Source organism: Cnephaeus nilssonii, assembly GCF_951640355.1.
Source record: "Cnephaeus nilssonii genome assembly, chromosome: 11".
NCBI lineage: Eukaryota > Metazoa > Chordata > Mammalia > Chiroptera > Vespertilionidae > Cnephaeus > Cnephaeus nilssonii.
The window spans coordinates 88891106-88914335 of record NC_137082.1 but is presented as its reverse complement, the minus strand read 5'-3'; the positions used below and the strand labels follow the sequence as shown (position 1 = coordinate 88914335).

Genomic DNA, 23230 nt, shown 5'->3' with positions numbered 1-23230 from the left:
CCCATCGATACTTTTAAAGATTACTCATCAGATGTAGCCCATCATCACGGAAGATGGTGCATCTGATGCCCAAGGAACGCCCTGCAGACCCCACTTTCGGAAATCGGGGGGGACGAGGCCCTCAACCCCGAGAAGAATCGTCATTTCCCTAGACATCAGCAGGAAGGCTAACGCACAAAACCCAGCCCACCATGGCTTCGCAGCCAAGGGAACCCCCCCCCCCCCCCGCCTCTCCCCTGATCTCGTCCACGCTTCCCGGGGGGACCCCACCACGCCCAGGCTTCGGGGGGCGGGCTCCCCGCACACCTGGGGCGTCTCTCCACGCCTCCTAAGAGAGTCCACGCAGCCAGCGGCCCCGAACCTCCGTGGGCGTGTGGAAGCCAACAGACGTTACCTTAAAACATGAGGCTCACAACGAGGTGGAAAACATACACATATGTATTGCGTACACATTTACACACATATGGTATCTATTCTGCTTTTCCTTCTTCTGCTCAATAAAATTAGCAGCAGTTACAGATGAGTGACCGTGGCCGGTCTGATTCCTAAGGGCGTCCTGTGTCTTCTGTCCACGCACGACTTTTGGAAAATGCCGTTGGGTGCAAAGATCTCCCCCCCGAGCATTTAACATGACAGCGTCGTTTCACATCACCGACACTGCCAGGCACAGAGTGAGACAGTTCGCACTGAGTACCCCAACAGAGCACAGGACAGAGCTCACTACAATAGATTGCCCCCCCCCCCCGCCCCCCCCAGGAAGGAACTGTTGGTTTGTTTTGTTTTTTAAAGATCCTCATGTCTTTCCGCTTTGGCTATTTTGCAATAAATATCATACCTTCTCGCATCACCCTGCTCGGGTGAGGGCCCCGCCTCGGGACACGCCTGTTGTCTCTTAGCAGCTGCTGCGTGTTGAGTGACGTACAAGGCACCTCTGCGTGTTCTGTACAGCGTTTTTATTGATGTACAAAATAGCCCGCTCACCGTTCAAAAACGTGGTCTGCATAGTGAGCGCTTCTCTGACCCCTATTTACAGAGAAGGCTTTTAGTGCAAAAGAAAACACGAGCTCGTGTCCCAGCCCCCCTCCAGCCCACGTTCCGGGGTTCGAGGTGCCCGCGGGGGTGGGGGCGGGGCTATATCTTGGGCCTCCAGCCGTTGATGAACTGCAGGATCTTCTTCACCTGCAGTTTGCTCAGTCTGAAGTCCTCCGAGAGGATCTCCTCCGTCAGCTGCACCAGCAGATTCCCGTCGATCTTCTCGGTCACGAAGAAGGAGATGACGTCTTCCGACAGGCCGATGAACCGCAGGGACTTGGACACCTCCTCGATGGAGAGCCCCGACAGGTCGGCGGGCGGCTGCCAGGGGGAGCCGTCCCCGCAGGAGCGGGGCGCCAGCTGCAGGTGGAGCGGCGAGGAGAAGGAGAAGATGTCCTGCGCGCCCTTCGGCACAAAGTACTGGTCCTCGGCCGGGTCCGCGGGCCCCGCCGTGGGGTCCCCCTCAGCACCGTCGATCTTCAGAGGCAAAGGCGGGGTTCCGGAGGAGGCTCTCTCTTCCGCGGGCCGTGGCGCCCTGGGGGGCAGGGCGGGGCACGACAGGCTCTGCTTGGTGGCGCCGGCCGCCAGCGGCTTCTCCTCGGTGCTCCCCAGGGAGTAGCTGGCCGACTTGGGGCAACCGGAGCCGCCGCCGCCGCCGAAGCCCGCCGGGGCCGCGCTGGGGGGGCCGGCCGGGGGCTCGCGGCCCTCCAGGTCCAAGGGCGCCGGGCAGTGTCTGCTCGGCGTGCCCGGCGTCTTCTGCCGGGGGTAGCTGTAGCTGCGGCTGGGGTCCAGCAGGAAGTCGCTGCGGGCGTGGGCCTCCAAGGATGCTCCCGAGCGATGGCTGGGCCAGGAGAGCCGGGCGGACAGCGGGTCCGAGGGGCTGCCCGGCGGGGACTGCAGGTCCAGCGCGTCGGGCTTCCCGCGGTGGCACGGGTAGCAGGAGGCGGGGGCGCTGTCGGCTGGGCTGGCGTCGCTTTTAGGCCCGCCGCTGAAAGCCAACACAGAAAGGGCGGTTAGCGGCCAGGACACAGAGTCAGCGACAAGCCTCCCTTCTCCCAGCATGCCGCCGCCGAGTAGGAAAGGGCAGTTAGGAAAGTAGACACTATTTTTTTTATTTCTTTTTTTCTTTTTTCTTAATTTCTTTATTGATTAAGGTATTGCCTATTTGTCCTCATCCCCCCCCTTCCCATCCCAAGCCCCTCCCCACTATTTCTTACCATGAATTCTATCAGGACCTGAGAACCTCAGGGAGTTTTCTAGGAAAAGAATCTGTCCAGCAGGGGGCATGCAGCCCACCAAGGATTCTCATCATTGATGTTTCTCTCTCTCCCTCTCCCTTCCTCTCTGAACTCAATAAAAATATATTTTAAAAAACTAAAAAGAGAAGCTTTAAGTTACTCACATATAGTGTTAACTATGGACAGGAACACGATTTAAAATGCTACAGTGGAGATGGCACATCTATAGGTACACACATATTTAACCAACAAGACACTCATGGTTGGTGGGTGCCTAGAGCTTTCTGATGAGAAACATTGTTCACCATGCTCGGGCGTATCACCAGCGGGTGCTGGATTGACGGGTGGAGTGCGCAGCGGCCAGGCCGGAGCGGCAAACGGGCGCCTGGTGCTGGCCACCCTGTGCCTGGGACAAGACCACCTGGCCACCACCATGACAGTCGGGCGCTGTGCTGGTGCTGGCCTGGGCCTCTGCACTACCGAGTCACATCAGCATAAAGAGTTAAGTGTTGGCAGAACAGAAGACACCTGCAAAGACCAGCCACCTAAACCCGTGAGGACCGGGGGTGGGGGGTGGAGGGGGAATCGTGCAAGTGCGCTGGGCTTGGGCCATAGCGTAAGCACGCGCTCAGGCGGTGGCGCCAGGGGACCTGAGGAGACTCACACCCGGCTCACCCCACATCCTCACGGGCTCCCGAAGAGAAGCGAGGGGCCCTCTGTCTCCCAGACGTAAGGAATGCCTGGAAGTCACATGGCGGTAGGTGTCCAACGCGCCATAGTGAAAGGTTCCTACGAAAAGGGACGGGCCTTTGCCCAAGATGACAGGAGCTGTCCAGCGAGAGAAGGCGCTCACGGCAGGGAGGTCCGGACGGGACGAAGGACGCCCGGCAGCGATGGAGGGCCCAGAAGGGCTCGTCCCGCCTGGGGACTCCGAGCAGAGCGAGCCAGGGACCCTGTCACGGCCGAGTCCCGAAGGTGCCCCCTGGGTGCTCATGTCGCAAAGCGGAAGGGACGCACGCTGGTTTGTGAGAGCTGAGGGCAGCCACGGATTGCTGCTGCTTTTTTTTTTTAAATTTAAATATATATATATTTAATTATATAAATATAAATTTAATTATATATACGTATATGTATATATATGTGTGTGTGTGTGTGTGTGTGTGTGTGTGTGTGTATAATTGATGTCAGAAAGGAAGGGAGAGGGAGAGAGATAGAAACATCAATGATGAGAGGGAATCATGGATCGGCTGCCTCCTGCACGCCCCCCACTGGGGATCGAGCTTGCAACCCGGGCCTGTGCCCCGACCAGGAATCGAACTGTGACCTCCTGGTTCCTAGGTCGATGCTCAGCCCCTGAGCCAGGCCGGCTGGGCTGGATTGCTTCTAAGAGAACCAGTCGGCCTTCATCACGGAACCCCTCGGGCTCGGGCTCCTTCCTCCTGGGACCCTGGCTCTCCTCCTAGCTCAAGACCAACACGAATGTCTCCTCTCCCGCCACCGGCCTTGGGGGTGCTCCCTCCACACTGTTCTCGGGACCCCCGACCCGGCCTGGCGTGAACTTACATGTCGTGCAGCCCTGACGAGTAGTAGGACAGGGTGGGGCTGGGAGAGCGGGTCTGCGGCCGGGGCCTGGCTGTGCGCGGCGGGACGGAGGGGCTGGTGGACAAAGGCTTGGCGCTTCGGGGCGGAACCGGCGGGGCGTTCAGGAGCCGGCACTCTTCCCTGACCTGGCACGGGAAAGAACACCGAGGGTTAGACGGACGGACGGGCCCGGCAGTCCCCCTGCGGGCCCACCGCTCCCGGCAAACGCGGGAGGTACCAGCAGGGCCTCGGGACGGGGGAGGGACGCAGGGGATGCCCGAGGCAGAACCCGTGCCTCCCCCACCCTTCCCGGGACAGATGCTGCTGCCGAAATACCGCAGGTCGCTGGGACACAGCACGGGGGAGGGTGAGTGATGTGCGAGGGCAGGTGCGGCAAGAGGAGGAAGACAATAAGGGCATAAAGCGGCCGGGGGTCAAACTCTCCTTGCCCGTCGGTGGTTTTCACTCACTGTTCAAAGTGAATTCGATCTGACCCAAACCGAGGGCACAGTGATCCGTGCCCTGGGTCGGAGTTCCTTCGGAAGTCACGCTCGGGGCTTCTCACGTGTAAGTGTGCACGTGGATCATGACTCCCCCGGGGATCCTGCTGCCACGTAGGCTGATTCCGGGACCCAGGGTGGGGCCTGAGAGCCTGCATTCCTCATAAGCTCTCCGCAGAGACTGATGCTGCGGGACCAGGCCCACGCTTGGAGAAGAGAGGCTCACAGGATAATGAAGGCAGCTCTCTGAATTCCCAAGAGAGCACTTTTGTAAAAAAACACGTTTTTATTCATCTCAGAGAGGAAGGGAGAGGGAGAGAGAGAGACATCCATGATGAGAGAGAATCATGGATGGGCCGCCTCCTGCATGCCCCACACGGGGGACCAAGCCCGCAACCCGGGCATGTGCCCTGACTGGGAATCGAACCGTGACCTCCTGGTTCATAGGTCAATGTTCAACCACGGAGCCAGAATATGACTTTTTCAAGTGGTGCACATTTTTATGCACTTCTCGGTGCCTGCCAGCAGGGGGCAGCTTATACCCGGCTCTGCTGGTCTACCCTAAAGGACACGGGAGAACAGAGCCAGTCTGACTTTGGCAAACACAGCCTCGCCTGCGTTCCGGCCGGGTCCCCACGGGTGCCTTCCCCTTTGCTCTCAATGCCTTCCTGCCCCAGCAGCTCTGGGTGACAGAGGCAACGAAACGGCCAGCTCCCCTTGGCCTTGCCTCTGTTTGCTTACGACCCAGGGACACGGGTTCACGCTGCCCCGCATCTTCTAGCGCCCGCACGCACACGGGCTCTGACTGGCCCCGCCTGACGCACCGGCCGGGGAAACCGGGTGGGGGGGAAAGTCGCCTGTCCCCGGGGACCTGGCAAACCTCAATTCTAAGTGAAATGGAGGTGACCTGAAAAATCTGACCCATTGGGTTTCTTCCTGGGGCGGTGGGGGGCGGGAGGGCGTCACTGCTGGCACCTGGAGGACCCCCCTCCTGCTTACGGGGACCCTCCGGGCCCAGCTTCTCATCGGGAGACGCTCTTCAGGCCAAAACCCGGTCCTCAGAGCAGCAGACCGGCTTCCCCTCCCGGCTCTCCCCTTTGCGCTTGGGAAGGCGGCGGCGGATGCAGGAGGAGGTCCGGTCAAGGACAGGGCCGTCCAGCTGGCTCGCGGAACCTGGCACCACTCTGGGGTCTTCTGAAGACGCCGAGAACCGCCCAGCGTGGCTCAGGGGTCGAGCTTTGACCTATGAACCAGGAGGTCACAGTTGGATCCCGGGTCAGGGCACATGCCCAGGTTGCGGGCTCGATCCCCAGTGTGAGGCGTGTAAGAGGCAGCCAATCGATGGTTCTCTCTCTTCGTTGCTGTTTCTATCTGTCCCTCTCCCTTCCTCTCTGAAATTGAGAGAGAGAGAGAGAGAGAGAGAGAGAGAGAGAGAGAGAGAGAAGCTAAGAACCAACCAGGAGGTGGGGAAGCTCTGGCTGGGTCACCCCTGCCCGGCTTGTGGGAACACACACTGGTTACAAGACAAGTAGCCAACACATCGTGTCCTCTGCTCCCGCCGGTCAGGGCTTGCGGGTGGTGGCGGTGGGACTGACCAGAGGCGCGGGGTCCGCTGTGCTTACAGTGTCCGTGGTCACGGGAGACCGGAGGCGGCGAGGAGTCTGTCCGTTAGCTCTTCCATTTTCAAAACGAACACTTGGGCCCTAACCGGTTTGGCTCAGTGGATAGAGCGTCGGCCTGTGGACTGAAGGGTCCCAGGTTCGATGCCGGTCAAGGGCATGTACCTTGGTTGCGGACGAGGAGGACACGGCTGGTGTCGAATCCGATTTAGACTTTTCTCATTTTGGGACGAGTCGTTAAGGCCGGCACCTCATTAGAGGCCGCTTACCTAGGGGCCAGTGACCACACGCGCAGAGTCCATTGCCACGCGCATCTTAGCCGACCCAGCTGACCCAGGGTGAGAACAGCGAAGCCGCTCGCTCGCCGCCGAGTCTGACCTCGGAGACGGCCTCTCCCCCAACCCCAGGCACCCGAGGTCCCTCGAGCTGGTCCTGCCACCGCCTCCCCCACTGGGCAGCCTAGAGCCTTTGCCAGGTTCCCCCTGGGAGGCGTGGCGCCGGCCTGAGTCACTAGTTACTGTTCTGAGGGAGGGACGCTAGGCCACCGTGCCTGCTGGGCTGGGCCCTTCTCTTCGATCCCAAGGCAGTCTGTTCCCTTTTGTTTTTGATAAATACATTTTTATTGATGTCAGAGAGGAAGGGAGGGGGAGAGAGAGATAGAAACACCAATGATGAGAGAGAATCCCTGATCGGCTGCCTCCTGTACACCCCACACTGGGGATGGGGCTGGCAATCCAGGCCTGTGCCCTGACAGGGAATGGAACCGGGACTTCCTGGTTCAGAGGTCAATGCTCAACCGCCGAGCCATGCCGGCCGGGCTGCAGTCCGTTCTTAAACAGACTGGAGTCCCACCGGAGGCACAGGAGGGAGGCACCTGGATCAGCAGGAACCCCTCCCCCCCACGCTGGTGCTAAGCCCGGGCAGGTGCTCGGCTTGAGGCAGCTGCCACTGGCCCTGCAGGTCCTGGGGGACCTCTGCCTACAGGTAGGCACCATCGGGCATGAGTCGCCTGGGTGTTGGCAGGGACTGTCAGGCTCCCACGGTGCATGACGGTCCATGAGCACAACTGGGTCCGGGAGCAGCCGGAGGGCCACCGCCCACCCGAGCCCCGAGCCCCGACTCCCAGCCATTCTGAGCTCCGCAGCTCTTCTCCCCGCGGCCGCTTCCTGCACCTCCTGCTCCTCGCCCAGCCCTTCCCTTTCCCAGACGCCCAGCGACTCACTGCTTGTCACACCTTAGGCCCCTCGGTCCTCGCTTCCCGCAGCAGGCCGCCAACCCAGGGCGACACGGAAAGCTAACTCATCGAAAAGCGAGGCGTTCTGCTCTCTCTAGATCGGCCACTTTAAGTCTAGAGGCACACAGTGGGTGAAAGCAGGCTTACAGCTGTTCGTGTGGAAATAGAGGACAATCAGGAATAAATGCTAATCTATACTAATAAAAGGGTAATATGCTAATTAGAATGGGTGACCGGACATCTTCCGGACGTCTGACTTCCTTCCGGACAGTTAGGGGTCGACCAGGCCAGCAGGGGGGCAGTTGGGGATGGCCAGGCCGGCAGGGGGGCAGTTGGGGGGCAACCAGGCTGGCAGGGGGGCAGTTGGGGGGCGACCAGGTCAGCAGGGGGGCAGTTAGGGGGCGATCAGGCAGGCAGGCAGGCAGGCAGGCAGGCAGGCAAGTGGTTAGGAGCCAACGGTCCTGGATTGCGAGAGGGATGTCCAACTGCAGGTTTAGGCCTGATCCCGGGATCGGGCCTAAACCAGCAGTCAGATATCCCCTGAGGGGTTCCTTATTGGAGAGGGTGCAGGCCGGGCTGAGGGATGCCCCCGCCCCCTGTACACGAATTTCGTGCACTGGGCCTCTAGTACAAGAATAAACTGTGTCTTACAGACTCACAGCTGTAAACCCATTTCCGCCCACCCTCTATTCTCAGGGTGGCATGTTCAGCTGATGGCCATCATTTAATGGGGGGTGGTTTGGTTATGAAAAGTGTCTATCCTGGGGGCTACCAGCCGGGATCATAGGAACCATCTCTTCCATTGTCCCCCCAAACCTCCAAAACATGGCCATCACTTTCCCTTTTCCCACGTACGGCATTCATTACACCTTGCTATTGGACACATACATTCACTCCATTTTGCTGCTGATTTGTTCAGAGGGACGGGGCGTGCCCATCCAATGCTCCCCGAGCTGGTGTTTTATACACAAAGAGGCGGATCCTGGACCTCATGGGGAGGGAGGGACACACGTCACTGAGAGGCCAGTTGGCCGTGGGACAGAAGTAGGAGCGAGGGTGAGCGGGCCACCAGGCATCTTCTCCAGGTGCCAGAAGAAGACACTCCTAGGGAATGCTGCTGAGACAGTTTTGAGGAAGAAGGAATTCGCAGTGTCAAAGGTGTGGAGGCGTGAGAGCCCCCGCCCGATGCCCTGGCCTGGCGGCGTCGGTGAGGAGCTAAAGCTGGTGCCTCTCACCAGATGGGAAGGCGGAGGGAAGGGCAGGGCCGTGTTGAAGTTGCTGAGCTGGAGCTCGACCTTCTGTCAACAGAATCTGGGCCCCGGAGGCACTGAGATCTCCACTGAGCAGCGAAGCAGAGCGGCCACGGAAGACGGGACGGGGAGACAGAAAGGAAGGAAGCCTGTGGGCCCATCTTAGCGCTCTCAGAGCAGAGCCGTGCTGGAGGGTGTCCGGGGTGAGGCGGACGGCAGGAGGAAGACAGAGGAAAGGCGGAAGGATGTGGCAAAGTCTGGTAGGGCCTGGACCTTATGTAATAGTTAGCAGGTTACTGGGGATTTTATCAGGGGAAGCCTGGGTCCAGTGAGGGGGGCAGAAGTCAAAGCTAGAACAGGAGGTGAGGATGGCCAGTGAGGCCAGACCACTCTTTGAGGAACGCTGGCCGGAAGTAACGGGGAGCCAGTTACTAGAAAGGGTACAGGATCGAAGGAGGCATGTGTTTTTAATTTTTATTTACTTATTTTTAAATACATTTTTATTGATTTCAGAAAGAAAGGGAGAGGGAGGGAGGGATAGAAACAGCAATGATGAGAGAGAATCATGGATTGGCTGCCTCCTGCATGCCCCCTACTGGAGATGGAGCCGGCAACCCATGCCCCCTGACTGGGCATTGAACTGTGACCTGCTGGTTCATAGATCAATGCTCAACCACTGAGCCACACCGGCCGGGCTTTATTTATTTTTTTAAAAAAAATATATTTTATTGGTTTTTTACAGAGAGGAAGGGAGAGGGACAGGGAGTTAGAAACATCTATCAGCTGCCTCCTGCACACCCCCTTACTGGGGATGTGCCCGCAACCAAGGTACCTGCCCTTGACCGGAATCGAACCTGGGACCCTTGAGTCCGCAGGCCGACGCTCTATCCACTGAGCCAAACCAGTCAGGGCTATTTTTGTTTTTTATTTAAGTTGGAAGGAACTTGAAAAACGTGCCGGGTGTGTACAGGTGGCCAGGAGGTGGAGTGCACACGGACCCCTGGGACCTGGGCTCTCCTCTCCCTTCAGAGAGAAGCGAGGACACACGCTCTGCTGTTGTACCTGCCTTCGCCGTCCTGGCCACGGAGAGCCAGGCGCGTCACCAAAGGCAGCGTGTCGCCGGGCAGCTGAGGCGAGGACGGAGGGCACCCGCGAGGTCAGACGGCGCGGGGAGGCCTTATGCTTCTCAGGGAAGGCGGTCCACGAAGTCAGAACCCAACCCCCATCTGCGGTCAAGTCACACGCATCGCCGAGTGGGACTATTTCCTTTGTTCAGAACCCTGTCCAGAGAGCTCCACGGGCCCACCTACCCCCTGGCACGGGCACTTAGCCGCCCTGTCCCCTCCCCCCTGCCGACGTCGCTCACGCTTCAGCTGGCAGAGAGCTGAGCGGAGGGCCGAGGGCCGATGGCGGGTGGACGACGGCAGACAAGGTGGGCTCGCCGCCCAGCCGCCTGTGAGGACGGGGGCACGGATCTGTGAGAAGGACAACTCGCTGGCGCCTGACGGGGAACAGGCTCCACGCAGGTGTGTGCGGGACAGTCCGCACCGTCACACAACCGGAGCATCTCAGACCATGACTACGAACCCAGGTCTTTCTCTTGTGACATGAACTTCCGCTGACACTTCCCAGGAATTACAGGAAGGTAAGACACTCACAGGCCCCTGCACTAACGGGACGAAGGAGAAAGGTTAAGACGAGGAAATGGTACACTTACTAGGACATGTTTTTTGCTTAACTGTCTTCTTCTTTCTGAAAAAAATAAAATAAAATAAAATAAAATAAAAAATTCTGCCCTAGCCAGTTTGGCTCAGTGGATAGAGCGTTGGCCTGCAGACTGAAGAGTCCTGGGTTCGATTCCGGTCAAGGGCACATGCCTGGGTTGCAGGCTCGATTCCCAGTAGGGGGCGTGCAGGAGGCAGCCAATCAATGATTCTCTCTCATCACTGATGTTTCTATCTCTCTCCTCCTCTCCCTTCCTTTCTGAATCAATAAAAAAAAATTTTTTTTTTTTAAAAGAAAATTTCATAGCAGTGGTTATTCCACTGTTAAATCAAAGGCAATGAATCTGGAGAAGCTGGCTGATGAGGCCGCACGCGGGCGGGGGTGGGGGTGGGGTGGGGTGTGTGTGTGTGTGTGTGAAAATGTCAAAGACGCGAGGGCAGCCACTCCCGGGATCCGGACGCGTAGGCAGGGAAGGGCCATTCTGTTTCTGTGAGAAGACGATTCAGGAAACATACAGACTACGGACGGACTCACCTTTCCTGTGGGTTTTCTGCTCTAAAAAGCCAGCCTCGGGCCCCCGCCGGCAATCGAGGACGGCCGTTTGGTGACCTCGCTGCCTCGAACTTGGTAACTTTGCCTTCGCTGCCTGCCCCCTGCCCCGCGTGTTCCCTTTCTTCCCACACTCCCTCTCCCAGACAGCAAACCGTTACCGCCGTCAGAAATCTTATTTATAAAGAGGCTTTTATACAGAGAGTTCATAACCCTGTCAGGACCCATCGGGGCATTTGCAGCCCGACAGACATTCAAGTTGGATCACGACAAAACGGCAATAGGCGAGCCTCTATTTGATGGATGACATGAGGGCAGAGATGGTTTACAGGTTTCTTGTCCAGCGTTCTGCACCGACAGGGACCCGGTCTCAGCCAGCCTCCTTGTCCAAGCCCCGGGGAGGGGGAGGGGGGGTGCAGGAGGCCGACAGGGACCGGGTCTCACCAGCCTCCTTGTCCAAGCCCCCGGGGAGGGGGGCGGGGGGTGCAGGAGGCCGACAGGGACCCGGTCTCAGCCAGCCTCCTTGTCCAAGCGCCGGGGAGGGGGGCGGGGGGTGCAGGAGGCCGACAGGGACCCGGTCTCAGCCAGCCTCCTTGTCCAAGCCCCCGGGGAGGGGGGCAGGGGGTGCAGGAGGCCGCTCCCGGAGCAGAAGGGCAAGTGGGTCTGAAAAGGGGGCTTGTTTAAACCCGAGGGTGCTTCCCTGGCTCAGGGAGAGAATGTGCCATTGGGCAGGGGGCAAAAAGGACTTTTTCTGAGCAAGGAGGGTAATAACACGTGATACATACACTGAGTGGCCAGATTATGATGATCTCTGAACGCATAATAACTTGGCCACTCAGTGTGTGTGTGTGTGTGTGTGTGTGTATGTATGTTAGAGGCCCAGTGCATGAATTCGTGCATGGGTGGGGTCCAGCCAGCCTGGCCAGGGGGAGGGGACATGGGCGGTTGGCCAGCCTGCCTGCTGGTCGAACTCCTGGTCGAGGGGACAATTTGCATATCAGCCTTTTATTCTATAGGATATACACTGAGTGGCCAGATTATTATGCGTTCAGAGATCATCATAATCTGGCCACTCAGTGTATATGTTTAAATGGTGTATGACCCTCCCAGCAATGCGATTTTATGCAAATGCTATCTGAGAGCCAGATCTGAAACAAGAGCTAACCCATAGAACATTCTAACAACTTTATTAGCGGTATAATCATGGCGACTTCCCATGGGCACAGGAGAAAAAAATAAATTCCCGGCCGAGGTTTCATTTAAAAACAAATTACCTACATGCAACCGGAGGCAATTAGTTTCAAAATTACTAAAACACAACAATAATTGAGTCCTTATTCCAATGAACAAGTGGGAGCCTTGGTATAAGGCTTGCTTACAGAGTACACCTCAAAGGCTGTGATTAAAATTAATTGAATGTCAGATGCCTTAGGAGACTCATTAATTAGTGAACTCCTGAGTGAGTCCTTTGGTAGAGCAATTATTTTGAAAAGTAAATAATCACTTCCAGATTAATATTCTTAGTACCAAAGCTTGAATATTAATCCGTCAGGCTTATTTAAGAAAAACCTGTCCTTTAATGCCTTTATCTAATATTAATATTTGGCACAGAGGAAAAGTCCAAGGACAAAATAAATAAAAATTCAGAGTAGTGTCAATTCTCATAGCCACTTTCCCCAGTTTATAAGGAACCCTACTTTTAGTCCGGCCGGTGTGGCTCAGGGGTTGAATATCAACCCATGAACCAGGAGGTCATGGTTCGATTCCGGTCAAGGGCACATGCCTGGGTTGCAGGCTCGATCCCCAGTGATGTTTCTCTCTCTCTCTCCCTTCCTCTCTGAAATGAACTTAAGCTCCCCCCCCCCATATTTTTATAGCATTTATTTATTTATTTACATTATTATATATTTACTAGAGGCCCGGTGCACGAAATTCGTGCACGGAGGGGGGGGGGTGTCCCTCAGCCCAGACTGCACTCTCTTCAATCTGGGACCCCTCAAGGGATGTCCAACTGCCTGGTGGGATCGGGCCTAAATGGACAGTCGGACATCCCTCTCACAATCCAGGACTGCTGGCTCTCAACTGCTCACCTGCCTGCCTTCCTGATTGCCCCTAACTGCTTCTGCCTGCCAGCCTGATCACCCCCTAACCACTCCCCTGCCAGCCTGATTGATGCCTAACTGCTCCCCTGCCAGCCTGTTTGCCCCTAACTTCCCTCCCCTGCAGGCCTGGTCACCCCTAACTGCCCTCCCCTGCAGGCCTGGTCCCCCCAACTGCTCTCCACTGCAGGCCTGGGTGCCCCCCAACTGCCCTTCCCTGCAGGCCCGGTCACCCCCAACTTCCCTTCTCTGCCGGCCTGATCACCCCTAACTGCCCTCCCCTGCAGGCTTGATTGCCCCCAACTGCCCTCCCTTGCAGGCCTGGTCCCTCCCAACTGCCCTCCCCTGCTGGTCTTGTGTCCACATGGGGGCAGGATCTTTGACCACATGGGGGCAGCCATCTTGTGTGTTGGAGTGATGATCAATCTGCATATTACTCTTTTATTAGATAGGATAGAGGCCTGGTGCATGGGTAGGGGCCAGCTGGTTTGCCCTGAAGGGTGTCCCGGATCAGGGTGGGGGTTCCCTTCAGGCGTGGGGTGGCCTGGGCGAGAGGCCTGTGGTGGTTTGCAGGCCGGCCACACCCCCAGCAACCCAAGCAGAGGCCCTGGTATCTGGGGTTTATTTATCTTCTATAATTGAAACTTTGTAGCCTTGAGTGGAGGCCTAGGCGGGTAAGGGCAGGCGGAAAGCTTGGCTTCCTCCATTGCCGGGGAAACCCAAGCCTCCCTCCTGCTCTCTGTGGCCGCAGCCATCTTGGTTGGGTTTATTTGCATCCTGATTGGCTGGTGGCGTGGTTTGTGGGTGTAGCGGAGGTATGGTCAATTTGCATATTACTCTTTTATTAGATAGGATTCCACATTTTTTGCTTTGCTTTCGTTTCAGCAAAATCACTAATTATTATTTTAATTAAGATTTCACATAATTTGTACCCTCTTGACAGAAATGTCAGATTTAAAAAAAAATTTAAATTCTTTATTGTTTAAAGTATTACATGAGTCTCCTTTTTCCCCCACTGGCCTCTCCCGGGCTGCCCCCACCCCCAGCACATGCCCTCAGCCCCCACTGTCTGTGTCCACGGGTTATGCTCATATTATGGCATTTATTTTTAAGCCTTAGGTAGTCACTTGAGGCCCCCGATTCTGCAGGGCGGACACTTGCAGGTTGTGATATCTTGAGGAAGAGAGAGTCAAGGCCTTCATCTCTCTATGTCAGGGGTCCTCAAACTTTTTAAACAGGGGGCCAGTTCACTGTCCCTCAGACTGTTGGGGGGCCCGACTATAGTTTAAAAAAAACTATGAACAAATTCCTATGCACACTGCACATATCTTATTTTGAAGTAAAAAAACAAAACGGCAAAAACACCCGCCTGTGGCCCGCGGGCCGTGGTTTGAGGACGCCTGCTTTATGGGTTTGCGTGGCACTGCCAGTGTCGGACCTGCGTCTGCAGCCTTCGAGCCCAGGGGGCTCTTCCACAGTCACTCTGTCCCTCCGTCCCTGCCCCCAGGGAAGAGCCTCGTGCTGCGGGCCCACACGATGCCCCGCGTGTCTGCGGCCCCGTTATCCCGGTCCCACATCTGGCTCCACAGCCAGGGAACCATCACACACCACCCAGCTTATCAGGTAGACATTTTTACAGTCAGATGCAAAGGATGTCTTGTTATCTTTAAACTCAGGTTTTTGCAATATCCCAGAGACCCAGGGAGATGGGACCATCACACACACTTCTGGAACGTGGGGACCACCGGCCCCTGCCGGGTGCCGGGACCTGGGGGGGGGGGGCAGGCAGGCTGTGGAGAGGCTGGATCCCCTAGAGAGGAAAGGACAGAGGCAAAAACTCCCCCCAAATCATGACCCTAAGTCAAAATCCCTCCTGTATTAAGTGACTCCTACTATTCACTGAATGCCAGGGAAAGTGCCAAGGACTGAGGACCACACAATCCTGCAGAGAAGAGGCTCTACGCCCACAGGAAGTGGCTCAGGAGGTTAAATATTTCGCCCAAGGTTCGCAGCTGCTAAGTGGTGGAGGGAGCTCCACGCCTCTGGCTCCCGACCCCACGGTGTGGCCGCTCTCCCGCTCCCCGTCTGGCGCCAGAGAGGGCCGAGGACCCCCAGGACGCCGGGCACTCCCTCTCTGGACGCTGGGCACTCCCTCTCACACTCCTTCCGTCCTTCAGCCCGTGGGAGGCGGGTTCAGACGCACCCCGTCACGTCCGCCCTTACTGATCTAGGCCCAGTCACCATGGCATGAAATTTACCCTTTAGGTCGTGTTTTTCTCGAACCCCAACCATCCAGTATGCTGCGCTACAGGAGCCTGATTTCCGAAGCACGGCCTGCCTTGTAACATGAACACATGCTCCCATCCATCCTGGACTCAACCCCTCCGCCTCCCACAGGCTGGGCAGCCCTGCCCGTCAGGGAGCGGGGCGGGTGCTTCGGCACGGGAGCAGTGCAACGTGGTGTGAACCAGTGGGGACGACCTCGAGCTCCTGTTAGGACGTTCCTGTCACGAATCTCAGGAAGCGCTGCCATGTCAACACCCAACCCGGAGTGAACACGCGTGGTTCTGCTGTTGGAGAAGAAGAAGGGAATGCGTCTCTGGGTTCCCAGCCCCAGGCTGGACCGGCTGCACAAGCTTGGAGAAGGTTGTGGTCTGTAGCTTTGATCACGTGTAACTCACAGCACAGCCCAGAGCTGTCTGAGGTCAAACGTGCTATTTATAGGGTTTCATGCAATACACAGCCTTTCCATCACTGCTCTCCAAAATGGCACTTCTAAGAGGAAAACATACAAGGCACAGGCCTTGCAGACCGTCACTCACACAGTCACCTGGAGGAACACCTGAGACGTATGTGCCAGGGCCCAGAACACAGATATGGAGAGAGGCCCACAGTGTTATGAAAGAGAGGATGTGTTTAGAATAAACGTAAGAGACAAGGATGATAATCCACTTAAGAGAGATGGTCAAGTCATTCTGATTCAAGGGCACTTTGCACAATTTGCCCCCATCTTGTGAGCTGGGCATGCCCCTCAGCCTGGGCTCGCCTGCCACAGTCCCCGGGGCACTGCAGCAGTTTCCTCCTAGGCCTGGAGCCGGGAGCGGTTTGCTTCTCCCTGGGACACTCCTGTTAGAAAGGGAACCGTCTCTCACCTTGTGGTAAGTGGCACCTTTGTTTTTTGTGTTTTTTTTTTTTATAAAAAAAACCTTATTAAACAATATTTACAAAAACATGTAAGGACTAGAGCATCTATTCTAATAAAAGGGTAATATGCTAATTAGACCAGGAGACCTTCCGGGAGACCTTCTGGACAAAGCCATGGTGGCGGGGCCGAGGCAGAGGCGGTTAGGGACGAGCAGGCCAGCTAGGGTGGGGCAGTTGTGGGCGAGCAGGCTGGTGGGGGGGCAGTTGGGGGCGATCAGGTTGGTGAGGGGGCAGTTAGGGGTGATGAGGCCGGAAGGGGGGGCAGGTGGGGGTGATCAGGCTGGCAGGCAGAGTGGTTAGGGGCAATCAGGCAGGCAGGCAGGTGAGCAGTTAGGAGCCAGCGGTCCTGGATTGCGAGAGGGATGTCCGACTGCCGGTGTAGGCCCGATCCCTCGGCAGTTGGACATCCCCCGTGGGGTTCCAGATTGGAGAGGGTGCAGGCCAGGCTGAGGGACAACCCCCCTCCGTGCACGAATTTCGTGCACCGGGCTACTAGTGCTTTATAAACAGCCATATCAAGCATAGAAGAGAAGAAGGGGGTCAAGTTTCTGGGGATCTTGATGGTCCCACACCTAGTTCTCTCCCTTAGAGTGTGGGTGGGAAAGCGCTGAGCAGCCTAGCCTGGGGGACAGAGATGCAGCCTGATGGTTGGAGGGGACAGAGTTCTCCTCACTCGCACAGACAGGAACAAAGCCCGCCAACACTGCTGGGCAGAGCGCACAGCCGCCTGCGGTAACGCAGGCCCCCGGAGCAGGGAGCGCAGGACGGAATCAGGACGGAATGAACGGACGGACACACTGCGAAGGGCCACGGTACCTCGGACTGCCTGGGCCACGGGCCACGGCAACACAGAGCTCACCGCCCACCACCAGCCCCGCTTCCCTTCCCGGGAAAGACGCGCTCTCTGCTATTCCCTGGCCCCAGCACCTTCTATCCTAAAGACTGGGCGCAGCGAGCACCGTCCCAGACACCGTCTCCCGGGAACGCTGAGCACCATCCTCAGTTATCAGGCGGCAGAGCTGGGAGACGCGGGGCTGGTCTCCCCCCAGGACTTCCTCCCTTGGCGCTACGCAGAGACTTCTAGTTAATTCCACGGGAGCACTTGGATCTCTGCCCCATTCACGTTCCCTCCGGACAATCCCCAGCGGAAGCCACGCCCGACCGCCACGGCGCCCTCTGGATCCCACACGCGTCCAAGAGGGGAAACGTGTTTCACGGTCACAGAACCAGTAGGAAGCACCACTTCATTTTGAAAGTCTAATTTTTTAAAGCAAACCGAGTGAGTTCAGTGCTCATAAAACATCGCTGTGATGACAGCATTCTATGAACACTGGACATGCTCTGAGCAGATTCTCCTGCATCACGAGAAATCACAGCGTAGACTGGAGGCCACACTTTTCCTGTAAGATTTGCTTTTGGTTTTCACATGTCACATGTTTCTCTTAGTACCAAGGTCACGGTAGAGCCTCCATATTTATGTTCTTACTCATCGTACCTGCCACAGGCAAACAGATTCCTACCTTTAGACCTGGTTACATAAATGACTGGGTGTGAGCACCATGTAGGAGCCAATCAATGACTCAACAGACAGGAGTTCCCACTATGTGCCAGGCAGGACCAAAGTCCGACAGGAACGGCTCATGGCAGGGCTCCAAGCTTCAAGAAACATTAACTACGTGGCTGAGGGGAGACTCAAGTCGCCTGGAGTCCCTGCCAGGAGGAGTGTCCTTTGACTTCCTCCCTGTCTTTTGGGGAGCATCCTCTGACACGAATGAAAGGACCAAGGACTCGAACCCTGCCAAGACTTCCCCCAATAGCCCAGCACCTGCACTGGGTAGAGAGGTCGCTGAGCTTGTGCCTGCAGGCCAAGGAGCAGGAGAGAGCCTAGGCCTGCGGTTCCCGGGAGTTCTTAGGTCCTGGGACAGAGAGCCAGAGCCGGTCCTCTCTCAGGAAACTGCAGGGCGCGGGCCCTGCCTGGGCAGCCGAGCACGGCACCGGGCGCAGGTGCTGTCTGACGTCCTGGTGTCCACACCTGGCCCCAGTCGCTGGGCCACCCCTGCCTCCCGCAGCCCACTCAGCCCTTTTCTACCGCCCATCACGACCTCCTGGTTACCCGCCCCTGTCCCCGCTTCCACACCCTTCTCATGCTTCTCCGGGATGTCCTTCCTTCCCGTCTCCCCGCTTTTCCAGTTCACTATCTACATCTGTCCGTTCACTGAAAATGTCTTAAAGGCTTCTTTCACGCATCGCACAGTTAGAGCTCTCTCCTCCGAATCCCCACACATGATCTATAATCCATGACCACATATTAACCGGCATGCTAGTCACCTCTTCTCACCTGTCACCTGCCCTACCAATGGAAAGGTGCTAGGATTCAGAGCCCAGGTCTTCCTGACGGTCATATTTCTCGCATCTCACCCCCTAGGTAATTCCGCGGTTTAGACACGGGGTTCTGCACAGCGCCAGGCTTCCGGACAGGCGTGCTGACGCCCTGGTGGGGCGGAGAGCCCTCTGGACATGCTCTGGGGCTTCCGTCAGATGGGTTTTTATTTTGTCTGTTGCCTGTGTTTGATGTGAGTCCTTTCCTTTAAGGATCCCGCTGGAGGCAGGAGAAACCACCGCAGTGGGTTCTGTCCAGTAAACGAACAGAACCCCACCCAACGCCTCTCGTGCTCCTCCCTTCGGACCCAATGAAAGCCAACAAGCAACAATGAGCAGCGAAGGCTCGGAGGCCTGTCCGCCAGAGACCGGGGTCCACACAGAGGGCCTTCTCCTCTCCGATGCTGACCTTTCCTTCTCGACTTGGAGAGAGGCCGTTTAAGAGAATCACCCTGGCTCCCGGTTCTGCTGTGGGGTGTGTGTGTGTGTGTGTGTGTGTGTGTGAGTGTATGTGAGTGTGAGTGTGTGTGTGAGTGTGAGGGTGTGAGTGTGAGTGTGTGTGTATGTGTGAGTGTGAGTGTGTGTGTGTATGTGTGAGTGTGAGTGTGTGTGTGTGAGTGTGTGTATGTGTGTGTGTATGTGTGAGTGTGAGTGTGTGTGTGATTGTGTGTGTGTGTATGAGTGTGTGTGTGTGTGTGTGTGTGAGTGTGTACATAAGCACACCCACTGCACTGTGGTCTCCAGGGCACTCCGGGGATGGAGGAGATACAGGTTATGCTGATGCCTCTGGACCCCTCCTCCCCCTCAGATAAATCTACTTCCTCCTCCTCAGGCTGCCCTGTCACTGTGATCGGCACGAACCCCCACTGGGCTGCTCAGGCTAAACATCGAGGGGTGTGCCGAGATGTCTCTCTTTCCTCCACGCCCACAGCCACTTTACCAGTCAGGACTATCCACCTCTACCCCCTGTTCTCAAGCAGCTCATTCCTCCCTCCACCCTCAGCGACCAGCCGCGGAGCTCAGGGCGCCCGCCTCTCATCCCTCCGGGACGGTCAGCGCCACCTTCTAGGCTCCCGGCTCCTGCTCTCTCCTCCCTATCATCTGTTCTCTGCACGGCAGCGAAGGTCATGTTTAAATCTCTATTAAAAAAAAAATATATATATATGTATATTTACTGATTTCAGAGAAGGGAGAGGGAGAGAGAGATAGAAACATCAACGATGACAGAGAATCATGGATCGGCTGCCTCCTGCATGCCCCACACTGGGGAAGATGGAGTCCGCAATCCGGGCATGTGCCCTCACGGGAATCAAACGGTGACCCCCTGGTTCACAGGTCGATGCTCAACCACCGAGCCACACCGGCCAGGCATAATGATGTTTTAAAATTTTCAGCATCCAAGTACATACAATTTTTTTTAAAGTTAACTTTGTCAATTTCTTTTTGCAATTCTTTTTACTTTGCATATACTTTGGTTTACTCTTAGGTGGAAAGTAATTTAGAGTGACTATGTGATGTCTTCTCAATGAATTAAATGATTAAATTATAAACGAACAACACCCCACTCCTCTCCTGTGAAGAATTCCCAAAGAGGTTCTCTTCAAGCCCAGAGGAAAACCCTGCCTGGTAAAACGTGCCAAGGGAAGTGCACTTTTTATCTCAGTAAAAATCGTCCAGCAAGCTCTGATAGATCACTCTAAGTCAGGCAAATCGGCTGGTTCGAGCACCGCCCCTCGGGGAGTTAGCCTTTCCTAAGGAAGGAACATGAGCGAGCGGGGTACTGCCCAGTAAACGAACAGAACCCCAGGTTCTGTCCAATAAATGAACAGAAACCCAGGTTCTGTCCAATAAATGAACAGAAACCCAGGTTCTGTCCAGTAAACGAACAGAAACCCAGGTTCTGTCCAGTAAACGAACAGAACCACACCCAACGCCTCTCGTGCTCCTCCCTTCAGACCTAGTGAAAGCCAACAAGCAACAATGAGCAGCGAAGGCTCGGAGGCCTGTCCGCCAGAGACCGGGGTCCACACAGAGGGCCTTCTCCTCTCCGATGCTGACCTTCCACATTCCACTCTGAGAGAGGCCCTCCGCACTGAGTTGTGTTGAGGGTTTAAGGGGCTTAACCACAAGGAACAACAGCCTGTAATTACTGGAATCAAGAGTCTGGGACTTTAAGAGAATCACCCTGGCTCCTGGTTCTGGTGTGTGTGTGTGTGTGAGTGTGTGTGAGTGTGTGTGTGTGTGTGTGTGTGAGTGTATGTGTGTGTGTGAGAGTGTGTTGTGTGTGTGTGTGAGTGTGTGTGTGTGTGTGAGTGTGTGTGAGAGTGTGTTGTGTGTGTGAGTGTATGTGTGTGAGTGTGTGAGTGTGTGTTGTGTGTGAGTGTATGTGTGTGTGTGTGAGTGTATGTGTGTGTGTTGTGTGTGAGTGTGTTGTGTGTGAGTGTGTGTGTGTGTATGTGTGTGAGTGTGTGTGAGTGTGTTGTGTGTGTGTGTGAGTGTATGTGAGTGTGTGTGTGAGTGTATGTGTGTGTTGTGTGAGTGTGTTGTGTGTGAGTGTGTGTGTCTGCGTGTTGTGTGTATGTATGTGTGTGTATGTGAGTGTGCGTGTATGTATGTATGTGTATGTGAGTGTGTGTGTATGAGTGTGTGTGTATGTGAGTATGTGTGTGAGTGTATGTGTGTGTGATTGTGTGTGAGTGTGTGTGTGTGTGTGTGTGTACATAAGCACACCCACTGCACTTTGATCTCCAGGTCAACGGGCCAGGAGGGCCGGCGCATCCCTCGCCACCAGGGGGACAGGTGTGGGGTGGGGAGACAGGGGGGACGGCGGTGGGGGTGTGTGGGGGGGAGACAGGGGGGACGGGGGTGGGGGTGTGGGTGTGGAAACAGGGGGGACTTACGGCCTCGGACTTGGGCGGCACCGGCGGTGGCGGAGGGAGGACGATCTCGGCGGGCGGCTGGGCGGGCGCGCACGGGCCCCGGGGCGGCCCCCGGGGCGGCTCGCCGCGGCCCCTCTGGCTGAGCGCGCGGGCGAGCGGCGGGCGGCCCTCCTCCAGCCACAGCTCCTCGTAGGGCAGCTCGGCCCGGGCCGGGCCCCCCGGGGGCTCCTCGCCGCCGCCTTCGGGGAACAGGTAGTCGCTGCCGCCGCCCGCCGGGGGGTCCGGGTGGGGCGGCAGGTCGGGCGGGAGCGGGGCGCCCTCGCCCGGGCCCCGGCCGCCGTGCAGGTTGACCTCGCTGTTGCCGTGGAGGTTGCTGCCGTAGACGCAGACGGACAGGCGGTGGAAGGACTGCGTGAGCTCGTCGCGGGCGTGGCTGAGCGCGCTGGGCGCGGGGCCGGGGCCGGGGCCCCTGCGGGGGCTCTTGCCGTCCTCGCCGCGGTCGGCCCGCACGTCGCGCACGGCCCGCGAGTACTCGTCGATGTCGAAGTGCTCCCGGCACACGGCCAGCCAGCGCAGCGCCAGCGCCTCGGGCCCCGGGCCGCCGCGGCCGCCGGGGGGCTCGGGCAGGCTGAGCTTGGGCACGGCCAGGTGCAGCGGGAAGTGCACCGGCAGCACCCGGTCGCCGCGCAGCACGCAGCACACCACCACCGTCTTGGTCTGGATGTTGACGAACTTGTAGCGGTGGCCCTCGCGGATGGCGTGCAGGTCGTAGGGGTTGCGCGGCGGCGGGCTGGGCACGGTCACGTTCACGGGCAGCCGCGTCTTCTCCACGATGTGGCGGATGGTGTGCTCGCCCTCCTGCATCTGCAGCTCCAGCGGGCTGCGCGTGCTGAAGCGGCCCTTGCACTGGAAGGGCAGGCTCACGCTCTCGTTGGTGCGGTGGTTCATGCAGATGAGGCACGGCATCTTGCCCTTGCCCAGCTTGCCCAGCGAGTTGAGCTTCCCGATCTTCTTGAAGATGGTGTTGAGCCGCGACTTCTCCTTGAAGGTCTTGGCGTACAGGATCTCCGCCTGCCCCATGAGCGTGAGCTCGTCGCCCGTGCACAGCGTGATGTTGTACACCTCCGTGTCCTCGTTGCACTCCCCCGACGCCACCTGCAAGGCCAAGCACACGGCCGGTTAGCGTCCCCGCCGCCCGGTCACCCCGGGAAGCAGAGAGCCTGCCTCCGGAGACAGGACTTGGGGACACACACTCAAAAGGAGGGGGGAAATGTGGTTTTGGGGGTAGCACGAAATGCAGCCACTCCGTTTAAAAAGTATTGATGTGGCTGACGATCACAAGATGACATTGGTTTAGGCTTTTTTTTTAAAAAAATATTTTATTAATTTTTTACAGAGAGGAAGGGAGAGGGATAGAGAGCTAGGAACATCGATGACAGAGAAACAACAATCAGCTGCCTCCTGCACACTCCCCACTGGGAATGTGCCCACAACCAAGGTACATGCCCTTGACCGGAACCGAACCTGGGACCCTTCAGTCCGCAGGCCGACGCTCTATCCACTGAGCCAAACCCGTTTTGGCTAGTTTAGGCTTTTAAAGATACACTTTGTTCTGAAGAAAAAGGAAACCTGTGCACTAGCGGAAATGTGGGAAATAGAGAGGAATAAGGCAAAAAGAAAAGAAGCCCAGGAGCCACAGAGAGCGATGGCGAATGGTTTGCTACAGTCCCTTCCATCTTCTTTTCCTACCCTGTGGATCCTTATTCTGGGACATTAACATTTTAAAAAAATATATTTTATTGATTTTTTTACAGAGAGGAAGGGAGAGGGATAGAGAGCCAGAAACATCGATGAGAGAGAAACATCGATCAGCTGCCTCCTGCACACTCCCCAGTGGGGATGTGCCCGCAACCAAGGCACATGCCCTTGGCCGGAATCGAA

The 23230-nt window shown here is 56.9% G+C and overlaps 1 protein-coding gene across 2 annotated transcripts in view; it reads right to left on the bottom strand.

Annotated features, from left to right (window-relative positions):
* Nucleotides 1-760: 760 nt before the first annotated feature.
* The window catches only part of GAREM1 (GRB2 associated regulator of MAPK1 subtype 1), a 162677-nt gene continuing 140207 nt past the window's right edge, over nt 761-23230 (bottom strand). For both annotated transcript variants that reach the window (XM_079783703.1, XM_079783704.1), the window contains 3 exons: nt 21311-22444; nt 3834-3997; nt 761-2020 (listed from right to left, as the gene is read on the bottom strand). In XM_079783703.1, coding sequence (XP_079639829.1) covers nt 1132-2020; nt 3834-3997; nt 21311-22444 — 2187 coding nt within the window. In that variant the 3' untranslated portion in view covers nt 761-1131. The remainder of the gene's footprint in view (nt 2021-3833; nt 3998-21310; nt 22445-23230) is intronic.